Raw genomic sequence first — 15,055 nt, 5'->3', positions numbered from 1 at the left:
GGATGTTCTCCCAGTACCTACTCTCTTGATGAATTCGGGTGAAGTAATATGGTCAAAGAACCAAAAAAACCCACCGAACAGTTATTGGTAGTTCTGTGTATAGGAAAGAATTCCACATATTGCACTGAAAAATCTGAGTAACAGAATTTTGGCAATCACTTCTATAACATTTTCATAGTATTTTTACACAGAAATATGCTGTGAAGATGACTGGAAAATCCAAGCATCCTTAATTTAGAATCATTCACGTACTAAGAGATGAGGCAGCCAACATATAATTGATTCCAGGATTAGTACTACAGAGTATAAACAGATGCTGTTGTTAAGATCTTTTTTTTCTCTTTCAAGTTATTGCATGGAATTTTTTACCTCCCCCCAAAAAAACTAAAAAAAAAAAACTAAAAAAATAAAAAAATAAAAAAAAAAATTCACAGCTAGGATACCTCTACAAGAAGCACTTCTCTCCATATTTACATATCATATATTACCCTCATTATGAAAAGATAGAAACACATATTTTGATTGATAGGCGGAAGTGAAATTTTAAGTACATAAACACTGAAAGAAAAGCATTTAAGTGATCCTTCTATGTCTGAAGACGGATTGTTTTTCTATCAAAAACTTCTGAGAACACAAATGAACCTTAGCATTAATTCCCCAAGGCAGAAATACGTAATACAAGTGCTGCTCCAAAATCAATGCCACCTATTTTATTGCACTGGCCCATGACATCAGAGGTGGGGGTTAGTGGTATGACAGCAGAGGTTGAACCTTCCCACCAATATTCTGTTACATGTTGTTGCTGTGTGACAGATTTCAGCAGAGGGGCAGTCTGACAAAATTTTATCTGGCATGGAAGTGTATATGAAGCAAACGTGTTGTGTTACTGAATTCCTCCATGCAGAAAAAATTGCACCCATTAACATTCACTGATGCTGAATTTTTATGGAGACCAAACAGTGGGTGTGAGCGCAGTGAGGTGCTGGGTGGTGAGTTTGATGAAATCAAATTGTAGAATAGAAAACAAGAGCTCAAATAAGTCTACACAGTAACAGAAACCTTGGCAAAAGCTGGCAAAACACAACTTCTATCAAATGCAATAAAATCCAGGCAGGAAGGAGACAAACGAAAACCACAGGAAACCATACTTTATATGTTGTGCTACTTATGGAATAACTTGGTTTTACCTGATTGTTTACACTGGTTATATAATCTGAGTGTGCCTTTGCACTGGAGGTTTAAGACACTGCCACCTTTGCTGTGGTAAGTAAGCTGTATGGTCTTGAAATGGAACAGTCACTGTATTTTATCCAAGTTGTGCAGACTGAACTCCTTTAACAAAACTTTAAGTGGAAGACTGATTACTAAAAACTATAAAACCATCTACTACAATGACTTAAGCAAACCTTTAACAAATCTCCAAAGAAAAGGAAGGCATTCCTCCTATACTGTGCCTGCAAGTCAAGGCAGAAGCATCACGTGAGATTCACTGAAAAATCATGTAGAATGTTCCCATGCATAGCAGAATCGAGCAGTCTTTCAATCTACATGCATGACTACTTTCCAAGAAAGTAAAACTAAAAGTGCATCTACATTAGTATCTTTAACTGGAAGAAGTAGCGCACTTTTTGTGTATATTCCAGAGTCATTCTCACTTACTGCGCGCCTCGCACTGCAGAGCGGTTCTAGTCTACAAGAACTGTATTTCTCTTGCTTACTATCCTTCTCTCCTCTTTACAAGCCCTTCCTTCTGTTGATGTTCCCTGTGCTAAGGCTTTTCTTTCTAGTACTGCTCCTTAACTGTTTGTTTCATCTAGTGCTAACACACCTCTTCAATCACCCAGAGCAGTGCTACCTACCCAAGGAAACAATACTGTTCAACAATTTATGCTGAGCATTCACAACTCCTCTGTCAGCAAGAATCTTATGCCAGTGGTATTGGCAAACTGCTGATTTCAGGACCATCACTAAACATAAGACCAGTGATGAATGCTAGATAAAGTTCAAAAGATGAAGGCTGTTTTTGGAAGACTTAGGAGGACAGCTAGGTGTTTTTGGCAGCACATCTGTGTCCTGGCTACAGAGGTCCTGCTCTGCTATGGAATTCGTCCTCTTATAACTTAAAAAATCCCCGTGAGGGAACATCACCATTCACAGACTTCTGTGCTGCATGCACACAGCTGCATCCTTTACCAACAGCTCCTGACAACAATACCAGTGATTTCAACCAAGGCAGGCATGCTGCACTCTTACATGTCTCCACAGAGTAGAAGGGATGAGGTGAGCGTTCAGAACCTCAGGCAGAACCACAGAACTGGTCTTCTTTAGTTTTACCAAAGGGCTGTTAATGACTTCATCAGTGCTGCAGACACTAATGATATGGTAACATCAGCACACAAGACAATTTAGGATTGTATTCACAGTTCCAAGAACACGCACACAAGTACATGTTGGGTATGGTTTCTACTTATCTGAGGGATAAAGCTTTAAAAAAGCCTGTGGTTGTTTGTCATGGCGATCATCTTTCATCACCATTCCTGGGAATGATTAGTCTGGAGAAGAGAGGGCTCAGAGGAGGCCTTATTGCCCTCTAAAACTGCCTGATGGCAAGGCAGGGGTTGGCTTCTACTGGATACAACAAGATCTAAAAGTCCGGAAAAATTTGCAATATTACTGCTATTGCTGATAAATCACAAAGGTTATCACTTATCAAATCAGTTATTTCTCTGTTTCTATCTAATGGAAGACTTAGACAATCATTATGTTGAAAGAATAAAGTGCTGCAAGTATCCAGGCTCTACTTTTGCACAAGTGGAACTTCCTTACTCACCCTAGCAGATATTCAGATTCCTAATAAGGCTGACAGATACTGCAGCTGCATACAATAAATGTCCTGTTTCTCACTGGAAACGAGGTCCCTACTGGTTCTCCTGATAGACTGCTGAAAATATAAGCATCACAAGTCCTTCAGATGAAAAGAAATTTCTAACCAAGACCTCAGTTGTTCATAAATCTCTGCAAGGAAGGTCTACAAGTTTCAGTAAACAACATTGCTCTGGGACAGACATCAGACTGGATGTGGACTTTTTAAAAAGCCATCCTGCACTGTTTAGAAACCGATGCAGTGAAAGGGCTCAGATGACCTTTCTAAAATGTCCCTAATATATGGTCCACGAGCAGAGGGCTTGGAGGATGCTGTCCAAGACTTTGGTCACAATTCTGCTAACAGTGGACTTGTTCATCTTGAACTGGTCTGTCATTTATAAATGGGAGGTTAGGATTACAAAACGACAGCGGCTGAAAGTCATCCTCTTAAACACACAGTAAGTTTACAACGTTTCATCTAACTACAGGAAACACGCAGTGCAAAATTCTTGACAGAAGATCTCAGTGTACTTTACAGAAACTGATACTAAAAGCTCACAATCATCATTCTGTAGTCTATCACATGACTCTACTAAAACAGATTTGTCTCCGAGAACCCAGAATTCTTGGATCAAACTGCTGCAACAACAACAAAAAAAAAAAACTCCAAGAGTTTTTTTTATTATCCCCATCTTCTTCCTCAGATGAAGACATGCAGAAGAGCACGAATCTTTTCTCCTTGAAAGTCTTTCTAAAGAACTTTCCCCAAATGCAAAATTAGACGCTTGATTATCTTCATACTATGTCTCTCATTTCCCATAATAAACTTCAAGGCACTAGGGCTCACTTGTAGAGGAAGAAGAACAAAATAGGCAAAACATAAACAAGACTTGCTTACTTATGTGTGGCCAGATGTACAGATAGCAGTCACATGCTACCACTAGCCATGCTCTATTATGGCATTTTATAATGAGGTCCACTAAGAGATTGCAGTCCAGAAATCACAGGGCTGAGATAGCTTTCCTTTGGATAGTTTCAAAACACAAGCATAATGGGGATGTATAGGCCAGAGAACCAGACTACATATAATTCTAATGAAAACCTCTAAAATTTGATGAGAATAGCTACAGGGTCCTCAGTAGCAAGTACCTTAATCTAATGACCACTATTATTAATGCAGACAAAGCCTAAGGCTACGTAAAAATCAACATGCACTCAAAAGTACTTGAAGTGAAAAATAATACATGGAAACCCAAATGCAGTTCGTGTAATTGTGAATATTAATTATAACTGCACACTCTTGAAATATTTTGCCTTCTTGTCAAAAGTGAGGTAGCCTCAAGTTGGTGAATTTTGCTTACTTAAATTTATTGTCAATTACAAAAGCTTTTAATTACCAATTCAGATACTGAGAAACTACTGAGGCAGTAAAAAAAACACTAAAAGAAAACATCTCTCCTTCCTCTTTATCTGCCTCAACTTCATTTGAAACATCTCTTCTTCCCTTTTTGTAGTCTCTAGCTGCCTTATTTTAATGCTGTGTTACACTTAGTCCCTTTGGTAAAGCAATGCATAGTGCAGGAGATGGGTTAGTGACTAGCAGTATTTCTTGGTCTGTCACTGTTTCTTACCCTTTTTAATAGCTCTGGTGTGGGTCCTCTACAGGCCAAAGTCCCCTCAGGAGTTGTACCTGCTCCAGCAGGAATTTCTCACGGGTTGCAGTTCTTTCAGGGATGTACATACTCCTATCTTTTCTCTTGTGTCCTCACACACCTTCTCTTGTGCTTCTCTTTGTGCTTTTTCCATTATCTCATCCTGTAGCTCTATTTGTGCATGGTTCTATGTTTCTTCCTCAAATCCTTTCTTCTCTATTTCCAAATATGCCTCCTCATGTGCTTCCCTTTGCACCTTCTGCTGGTGCCTCCTGCCCCTTGCAGCTATATTTTTCCTTAATGGTTTTCTAGAGGTACCATATGCTTTTCTGATCATTTCCAGTTTCATCGTGAAGTGGGTCCAAACTGCTTTTGTGGAGCTTACTGGAAATGGCTGCACCCAACAGAAGGCAATTCATCCCACACAGTTGAGCCCTACACAGTCAGTCCCCTGACATGAAACTTCTGTTTCTTAGGCCAAACATAGTTCTATAGGTGAATAGATGAAAAGAAATAACAACCAACAACCTTCCTAAAGTTTAGCTACAGTGATCCAGAGAGTAGATAGTGTGAACAGCAATGGGTGTTGAAAAAATCCATTCCTAACTGCCAGTAATTGATTTAAAAAAAAAAAAAAACACAACAAGAATTAAGCTTTATGTGATTGATCTCTTCTAAAGAGTTAGTCAGAGGTGCAACAACATTACAGAAATATGTATTCATTTCTGAAGAGATCTCAAGACTATACACATATGTTATGCTACATAAGTTAAGAATATGAACTTTGAGAAAAATGCCTACTCCTACATTAGAAAAAAATGACTTACCATTACAGAATCAAGTTTTTGTTTCAGCTTTTGCATTCGCATTGATGTTCTTGCAACACTGGCAAACTGATCTGCTGGAGACATCACTGAACTTTTTTGCATAGGTATTTCAGAAAAACTGCTACTAATTTGCAGGCCTCTTGGAGAAGCTGTGCTAAGTGATGAGCTGAGATCCTTTACAAGTTCAGCTTCTTGTTGTGCAACTGTGAAAACAACCAATATTAACGTGTCAGGTGAAGACTTACATTGTCAAGAGAAAAAAAACTGTTCAGTGACCCCTATCATTTTGCCAGTCACATCTTCAGTGAAACGCCATCAGAATTTGTACTAATAGTGCTAAGGAGAAAAACCTCAAAAAGACATGAAACTTTCCCCATACACTTCCTGATCACAATGTCTCCCTTCTGTTATCTTCGTTCGATAACCTTTCATTCTGCACTCATATTATGATATTGCTGATAAACAGTGGCACTCTCCACAAAGAAACACTGACATTGGCAAAATATTTTCAAAAGCAAGGAAGTATATAGCTTGCAGTAAGTTCAAATAACCTTGTTACACCTGTTCTGAAATTTTCTTTGTTAGACACATGTATAAGTACAGGAGTTCTTCTTAGGAAGCAGCTGACTCATCTAGAACAGGATACTTTCGATGGAAGCTGTGCGCTCTCTCATTTAAACAAATAACATGAGTTTTGTAATTTTCACACTGTGGTCTCAAGTCAATAAATGTTAATGTTTAATTTTACATGTAACTTCTGTCCAAGATATTTATAAAACTTCTGGTGTGTGTAAAACACATACTGTTGGAGTCTGAAAAAAAATGCATCAATGACTAAAATTAATATTACTGTATGATTAACTCTTTCAACACTGCAGCAATAAGACTGTTTTCTGAAAGCAGTGTCTGCTTTCAGCCAGAAAAGGAACAAAAAGTTAGTAACAGACAATGTAGAAAAAACCACAACCTATGCAAAATCTTACTGCCACCAGTGACTTAGCTAAAGTCAGATGATACAAATAACTACCAGTGTGATATCAGTGTGATCCCTAAATATACATGCACACACATTACTAGCTTTTTACAGATTCACTGCCTACTGAAAAGTACTAAATTTGTTTTAAAGGAATCCTTCAACTGACAAATTTTCCACTGCTCTCTAGAATGCATGTACCATACTAGGTTGAAGTTTAGCACTAAATATTGACTGCAAAGTCATTCCGCTTTACTTTCCTGTAAAAGTCAAGTGGTTCAATAGACAAATAACTTGAACTGTGAGATTTGATATGAGTAATCTCATTAGTGCATGTTATTTAAAAAGCAGTTATGAAGTCAGGATTAGCTTTATAAACCTACAATCATGACAAATGTAAATTAAACAACAAAATCTGTCGGAGATGAGCAAGATTTAATGCTTAATTCTCATTCACATTATCTACTATCAAAATCTAATAATACGTCCTTAATTGAAATAGTGACACTGCTAAAGCTAGCTACAAAACACAAAACCAGAGAAAAGTGCAATGGACAGTCTGGATTTTGTTCTGCAGACCACAAACTCACAGCTAGCATTTCTGACCATCTTCTCTTTAACAAGTAGATAACATGAGAAATAAACATTGTCTGCCACATATTCACATCAGAAGCTTAACATTAATTAAAAAAAAATCTATATGATCTCATATCAGTTATCTTCTACGCTACTAAGAATTATTTAGTAACAAAGCCTAATATGAAATACTGAGAATTTTTAAGCTGTTCATTAATTCTCAGGACAATGTTATTTTTTTGGCTTCATAATCCACCTTGATATTGACAAGGGGATTTTAAGTAATACAAAAGGTGCTCTGAAAATAATGCCTCCTATTCTATTATGCTGGACCAAGAAGTCAGAGGTGGATGTTGGTGGTATTGCAGTAGAGGCTGAACCTTCCCGCTAACATCCTGTTACATTTTGTTGCCATGTAACAGACAGAGGGGCAGTCTGACAAAATGGCACCTGACAGGGAAGTGTATATAAAACAAAGCATGGAATGGAATTCCTCTGTGTAGAAAAAAATGACACCCACTGACATTCATCAACCAATGGCATCCTGACTTGCCTCAGAAATAGCGTAACCAGCAGGAGCAGAGAGGTGATCATCCTCCTGTACTCAGCTTTGGTGAGGCTGCACCTTAAACACTGCATTCAGTTTTCTGCCCCTCATTAAAGGAAAGACATCAAGGCCCTGGAGTGCACCCAGAGAAGGACAATTGTGCTGGTGAGAGGTCTGGAACACAAATCTTATGAGGAATGGCTCAGGAAACTAGGATTGTTCAGTCTGGAGAGGATGCGGCTCAGGGGTGATGTTAATGCTTTCTACAACTACCTGAAAGGAGGTTGTGGTGAAGTGTTGGCTTCCTCTTCACAATAACTAGCAATAGAACTAGAGGAAATGGCCTCGAGGTTCACTGGGGAGGTTCAGGTTGGACATTTAGAATCATAGAATCACCAAGGTTGGAAAAGAGCTCCAAGATCATGTAGTCCAACTTTCACATACCACCAATACCTTTCCTAATATCCAACCTGAATTTCCCCAGCACAACTTGAAGCCATTAACTCTAGTCCTATTGCTATTTAAAAATTTTCTTCTCCAAAAGAGCAGTCAGGTGCTGCAATGAGCTGCTCAGGGAGGTGCTTGAGTCACCATCCCAAGAGGTGTTCAAGAAATGCTTAGACGTGGAACTAAGTGATATGGCTTAATGAGGAAATAATGGTGGTAGGTGGATGACTAGAATGTAAGATCTACTTAGAGGTCTTTTCAAACCTTAGTGATTCTATGACACTTGCTGAATGCTTACAGAGACCAAAGAGCAGATGTGAACACAGTGAGGTAGTGAGTGTTGTGTGCCAAATTCCAGGTGGCCAGACATTGTTGTTTCACCAGAAGAATGTCTAGATCAGCTCATCTGTGTGAATTGACACATTACAACCAGGAAACTGAAACTGCATACAGAACTGCAGATCAACTTCAATGCATTGGAAAGAATGGTGGTCATATTTGAATACTGCAAAGCTTATGCCACGTGGGCTCCACACATGATCACACAGGAAAAGAAAGATTTCCCTATGCAAGTTTGTCAGGAGCTATTGAACTAATACTAGGAGGAAGATAACAGTTTCCTGGATTGCATCATTACCAGTCAAGAGACACAGTGTCACCAATCTAAGCAGGAGTCAAAACAGTTGTGTACCAAGTAGTGACATGAATTCCATATTGAAGTAAAAGTTCAAGATACAGCCCTCAGCAGGTGAAGTGATGTGCATTGTCCTGTGGGATAGTAAAGGGGAAATCCTTTTCCTGTACCCAGACAAACCATGAACTCTGACAGCTACACTGAGATACTGACTAAACTGAATGTTCAAACTTAAGACAACCTTTCTCTTGCAACACAACAACAGGCCCCATACCCATCCGAAGAGCAAATTGCCAATCTTGGCAACTGCGGACTGTCTTACCACACTCACTGTATAGTCTGGATTCGGTGCATTCTGACTTCCATATGTTTGGATTGATGAAAGATGAACATGGGGCAACATCTTCCAAGCAACAGTTGCAGTCACAGCACTTGTGAATCAATGGGTCAATTCCACTGGTGCAGATTTTCACAAGCACAGAACACTGGTGCTTGTTCATCAGTAATGAAAATTCATTGCTAATGCTGGTGACTAAGTTGAAAAATAAGTGTTCTGTAGCTGAGAATTTGCTCTATCAAATAGTGTTATTGTGCTCTTTGTACCTGTTGCAGTTTTCATGGAAATAAACAGGAGGCATTACTTTCAGAGTGATCAGTGTATTTGCACAATGCTGCCTAAATGCCAAGAAGTGCTGTTAGAGAATCACACAATAACACATCATTGAAGTAGAAAGACTTCTGGTGTCTAATTCAATTTCCTGTTCCAGCTTAAGTCCAGTCATGTTTTAGTATCTCCCCGAATAAGGATATTTACTATCACCAATTGACCATTTTTTTTTTTTTTCTTCAAAAGAAGTACAAACACTATGCAAATAACTACTGAAGTAAAGAAAAATGACAGAATCACAGAATCACAGAATTGTAGGGGTTGGAAGGGACCTCTAGAGATCATCGAGTCCAACCCCCCTGCCACAGCAGGTTCCCTACAGCAGGTCGCACAGGTAGGCATCCAGGCAGGTCTTGAACATCTCCAGAGAAGGAGACTCCACCACCTCCCTGGGCAGCCTGTTCCAGTGCTCCGTCACCTCACCGTAAAGAAGTTCTTGCACACATTTGTGCAGAACTTCCTATGCTGCAGTTTCCGGCCGTTTCCCTTTGTCCTGTCTCCACTCGCCACTGAAAAGAGTCCGGCCTCGCCATTCTGCCCCCCACACCTCAGATATTTATAGACCTGGATCACGTCCCCTCTCAGTCTTCTTTTCTCAAGGCTGAACAGACCCAGTTCACTCAGCCTTTCTCCATAGGAGAGATGCACCAGGCCCTTCACCATCTCAAAACTCCATATTCATATGGAATACACACCATATTCAAATTACATGTATACGTATAAAGAGAGTTTGTACTGTACCTTTATAATCATAAATATATACAAGTATTGGTTGGTTTTGACCAAAGGCACAAAATGACACCATATGTTCATGTGGATGAAAGGCAACATCACGAAGTGGAGATGTAAAGGAAAGTTCAGAATATATTGCCACCTGATCTCCTGCAGAAGTGAAACAAAGTTATTGGTATCATGGAAATGTATCTGATACAGCTGAGTAACTGCAGTATTTTGCAGAGTGCCAAAACACTTAAAGACTTTGTTTACCTTTTTGAAGTAGGTAATGATTCTGAAGCTGTAAGCTAAATTATTCCTACACTATTAAAATAGAGTCAAACATTCAGCTGAACAACTAAAATGATATATTACTGTAGGATAGAAAAAAAAAAAAATCAGGTACTTAAAGAATATACTACTTCTTGAATTGGTTAAGGCTCATATTTTTTAAATGTACTGACCACTACTCTAAATAAACATTCTTTATATAATTTCCTTATTGAAAGGTATTACGTGACACAAAACAAACAAAAAGCACTGCAAGTTTTTGAGTTATTCAAGAAGTCAGAAAGGTTAGAGGTGTTGCAACAGCTACAGGAAACCCCAGAGGATGCATCAGGTTAGCTGAATTGTGCTGTTCTGTTAAGCAAGTTCTGGAAAGGTGGTGTTACATAGCACATGTAATGAAATAAAAGCTTGTGCTTTTATTTCACCACTGATATCTATCTTAGTTGTAGATGTGAACGTTATTAAAAAAATGAAATAAAATTTGTGTTTCAGATGATCACATTGTGTACATTGTGTGTGAATATATACATGGTACATTGAGTAAGAAAGAGTGAAAGCTGAATGAAAATATATTAACACAGTCTCTCTCTCCCGTATCATATTTATCTACTTATATTAAGTTTTGAGACAAATCATGTAGTGGCATGGATGTGAGCTGATCTAGTTGGAAACGTGGAAAGAAATCCAAAATGAAACTGCTGGCTAGCTACCAGTTTTAAATGTCTTAGTATTTTTCCTTTTAAAAAATTCTTCACATCATAATCAAGGACAAGTTTTTGTCAAGAAAACTAGAGAGCGCTTGTTACCTACTGCTGGTTTTTTTTTTTTTTTTTTTTTTTTTGCTATTACCTCATACAGTCAAGATTACAAAGTCTTTATCTTTTCTCATCTAGATATATTCCAGAAATATTTTGGTAGTAAAGTTATTTTAAAATTATTAAGTCTGAGGAATAATTTATGAATTTACTCCAAAGGCCTAACACACTCAGAATCTCCAGCCCTGGGAAATGAGAAACGTGTTGTACAACAAAAGCCTAATCCCCAAACTAAAAAAGAAAAAGCACAACAACCACCCAAACACAAATCAAATCAAAACAATCAACAAAATAACTGATTTGACTTAAAACATTTTTGTGTATTTCAAGATGCTTATCTGCACAAATGAACTGTGGAACTGCAGCTCGGCTTAAGGTGCTCCACTCCTGCTGAATACCACAAATTCTATCTCTGCCTATTTGTTTCCTCTAAAGAATTAGATATTAGAAATTAACAACAACTACTTAAAAGATGGAGCTAAGGCTCCAAGATTTAAGAACATCTTACTGATGGTTTCATCTGATATCAAAAGCGTTTCAGTAAAGCTTAGAGAATCCTTTCCTCTCAATCTTGACAAATTCAGTTAAAATCGTAAGACAATTACCTGTCTCTGGATTCCACACATAAGCTTTTCCATCTTCGCTTCCAGAAAAAAGAAACGTACCACATGGTGTTAAAGTGCTGTGAATCTTCTCTCTGTAATTTGTAGCACCTATATACTTCTTTGTAGCCAAGCTGAAAATAAAGAATAGTCTGTAAATGTAGAAAATACTTCCATTTTAGACAACTTCTTGTCTCAGTTCCTTCCTGTATCTCAGAAAAATAAACAGTGATTCTCAAGTAAATATACAAGCACCCACTTCTTGCTGAGTGCAACTCTTACCCTTCATTTTCCCTACTTTTTTAATGAACTTGAAATTACACATGTATATTTTTATCTTTCATTAAAAAAAAAAAAGTATATACTTAGATATAGAGAATAGATACAGATATAGGTATTCAAATTTTCTTGATTCAGGGCTTCAAAGAAAATGTGGAAATTAGTACTATTATTCCAAGCTCTGCCAAATATATTTTCATTATGCTTTTTGAGTTTAACTGCAACTCAGTAATGCGTAAATTTATCTAGCATCTCCCATTACACTTTTCAGACTATTATTTACTTCATTACAAAAGCAGCAGAAGAATCAACAAATTTTAGACAAACATCTTTTACTGTTGATGTTAATATTTTAATACCATTTTCCTATTTAAGAGTAGGAATCTTCATCACTGAGAAACTACTGGTCAGCATAGTCATAATGATCTAAAAATAAACTAGTTTGTTAAATAAGTTGTAAGCATCACGTAAGACAGAACTGGCAAGAGGATTTAAACCAGCAGCCCAGCTTGCAAGAGACCTCCAACATCACATACAGCTAGAAGAGGTATAGAAGTGCAAAGTGAAGAAAGAAATTATATTGTGATGCAGATTTTGAGGCAAGAAAAATAGTTATAGGCTAAAAACAGCCCTCAAAGAGGACAGTAATTTTTAAAAGGTTACTGCAGAAGCAATGGACATATGCTGGGAGAACTGCAATGTGATTTATATTACAAGACAGAGCATTACTTTTAACAATATTCTGAATAAATATATCTGAGATATGATTACGTTTGGCAATCTTTGGATGCTTTGAAGATCATATTGCAAGAACATATTTTCCCAAGCGAGAGTTTAGGTTGTGTGAACAAAAAGACAGTATCTCTGAGATGCTCTATATGATGTGAAACTAACCTGTATATGAAAGAAACCCTAATGTCCGAAACAAAATGCTGATCACATACCTGAGTGACAGGACAGCACTGTCCAAAAAGATAAAAATACGGAAGTTGAAAGAGGACAGTTCAGAACAACTAGCCGCCAAAGTGAATTGTGCTGATCTGTGACCTCCACCCCCTCTTTTCTCATGCACGGAATGAAGAGTTAATGATGACGTGCAAACTTATCATTCCTGGGTATCTGACTCTGTGGTTTATTGATAGATTTAAGCCAGTGTAACTGTGGCTGAGGTCAAAGCAGTAGTCCTGCTGCTAACCTCTCCACCCTTATTTTCCCAGGCTCTACCTCATTTCTCTAGTGTATTAGCAGCTATCAGATGAGTTAGATTAGATAACTGATTTAAATTAATATTAATCATTTGCTTTTGTAGGTTGATTTTCAGCTGGATCAGTTCACTGATCTGACTTACCCTGCAAAGATCTCTAGAGCTGATAAACAGAAAATACTAGGAATACATGGCTAAAGGTGTGCTGTATTCTACCGATAAGATGACTTAAAACAATTGTGCAATTGCATATCATGTTAACTCCTTATAGAGATTAAATATGCATCTCCAATTTTCTCTCTGAAACTAAACTCTCTTCACGATTCTGAAATGGTTCTGATAGGACATCAACATCAACTTTATAAAAAAGGCTACAAGTTACTTCAGTTCATCTACAGATTTCAGGCTTTCATTGAGTTTAACCTTCTAGCACAGTCATTATAATTTACCATTTACAGTAACAAATAAAGAGTCACTTTTAGGACTAGAAAGCCTTCAGCTAGCTCAAACACACAATCCAATATATCCAGTAGTGAGATCTCTGGAGGAAGTAGGCCATTACAAGTTTCTCATGCTGCCACAAGCTGAAATATATGATATTCCATTTACAGCCTAAGCTTTTTTTTTTTCTTCATACTTTGAAGATGTACAAACACTAGACCATGCTGCTTACAGAAGTCACGGACTTTTATTCTTTGGAAACACTCAAAACACAATTGGACAATGCCCTGAGCAACCTACTCTTGTCCTTTGATTAGTGGGGTTGAGTTAGACACTCTTCAGGTCCCATCCAACCTCACTAACTCCAGTGATTTTGTCAACCTCATTTCTTGCAATCTATTAGTAGAGCATTACATTCACAACTATTAAAAGAAGAAAGTAATCAAGAATTAGGTTTAAAAAAATCTCACCACCTGCTCAATACAACCATAATATGTACATAATTGCATTATTCAATATATATGATGACAATCTTCATTATACTTTTCACATGAAAACACTTTTCCAGGCACTTCCCAATATGAAACTAAGAAAAATATATGAATGTTAAAATTTCAAAGTTACTCTCAGGCCTAGATTTCATTTCTAGAAGGGAATGCAATCTTCAGGAGATTAGAGTGTTATTTTTCATGTTGACTCTGGAGCTTAAGACATCTAGTCATTTTTAGCAATTTTATTCCAAAAGGCATACCCAACCTCACACAGAAGGCCTACAATGCAACAGTGTTTTGAGATGATTTTCCAACACTAATATTTCTAACCTTTAATTATTAGGACATCTCTCTTCTTCACAATCATACATCTAGCAGTTTTATGGAATCCAATTTCTCCACTAAGAAAATTTTAAAATAAAAGTAACCATACAGTAATACCCAAATCTACTTACATTCTGAGATCAGTAATTCTCAGGGTACTGTCTTTGGCATGGATTAATAAACGTCTTCCATTTGGATGCACCTCCAAATGATTTATTGGAATTCCTTTAAGATCATTTTCTTTTATTTCCTACAGAAAGATGAGAAGAAGTTGTGTTTTAATACTCAAGTTTGTAAACATTATTATTCTTTTTTCTCTTCCATTGCTCTTTTCCTGCTCTCTTCACTCTATTCGGTTAAGGAAAATGTTTGATCCTAGATCCCTAAGCAATCAGCCTTTCATAACCACAAGGCAGATTCTATTACGAGTGAGCTTCTGAAACACAGCTGATGACAGAAACACTGGCTGAACACTAGGCCTCAAAGGTATTAACAAAGGTGACTGTGCTGTTTTCTCTAGTGAATAAATCTAATGAATTCACATATATCTGTTAATATGACATTATTAAACCTCAAGCATTTTCATGTTTTATATGCCAAAATTAAACGTGTGAAATAATTCAAAAATGCTGTCAATGAATCACAACATGATTTTGTATTGTTAACAAGTTATTTCCAGTTAAACAATGAATTCTAATCAAGTGAC

At 37.4% G+C, this 15,055-nt stretch overlaps 1 protein-coding gene across 1 annotated transcript in view; it reads right to left on the bottom strand.

The window, feature by feature from the left end:
• AHI1 (Abelson helper integration site 1) overlaps positions 1–15,055 on the bottom strand; it is a gene marked incomplete at its 3' end in the record, with an annotated part of 84,499 nt that overhangs the window by 48,853 nt on the left and 20,591 nt on the right. Inside the window, exons 14-17 of the mRNA XM_079532790.1 lie at positions 14,481–14,599; positions 11,614–11,744; positions 9,930–10,070; positions 5,345–5,547 (exon numbers count right to left, since the gene is read on the bottom strand). Coding sequence (XP_079388916.1) covers positions 5,345–5,547; positions 9,930–10,070; positions 11,614–11,744; positions 14,481–14,599 — 594 coding nt within the window. The remainder of the gene's footprint in view (positions 1–5,344; positions 5,548–9,929; positions 10,071–11,613; positions 11,745–14,480; positions 14,600–15,055) is intronic.

This window comes from Tetrao urogallus (assembly GCF_951394365.1).
Source record: "Tetrao urogallus genome assembly, chromosome: 2".
Taxonomy (NCBI): Eukaryota; Metazoa; Chordata; class Aves; order Galliformes; family Phasianidae; genus Tetrao; species Tetrao urogallus.
Note: the sequence above shows the minus strand (reverse complement) of the source record. Positions and strands in the feature narration are given on the sequence as shown.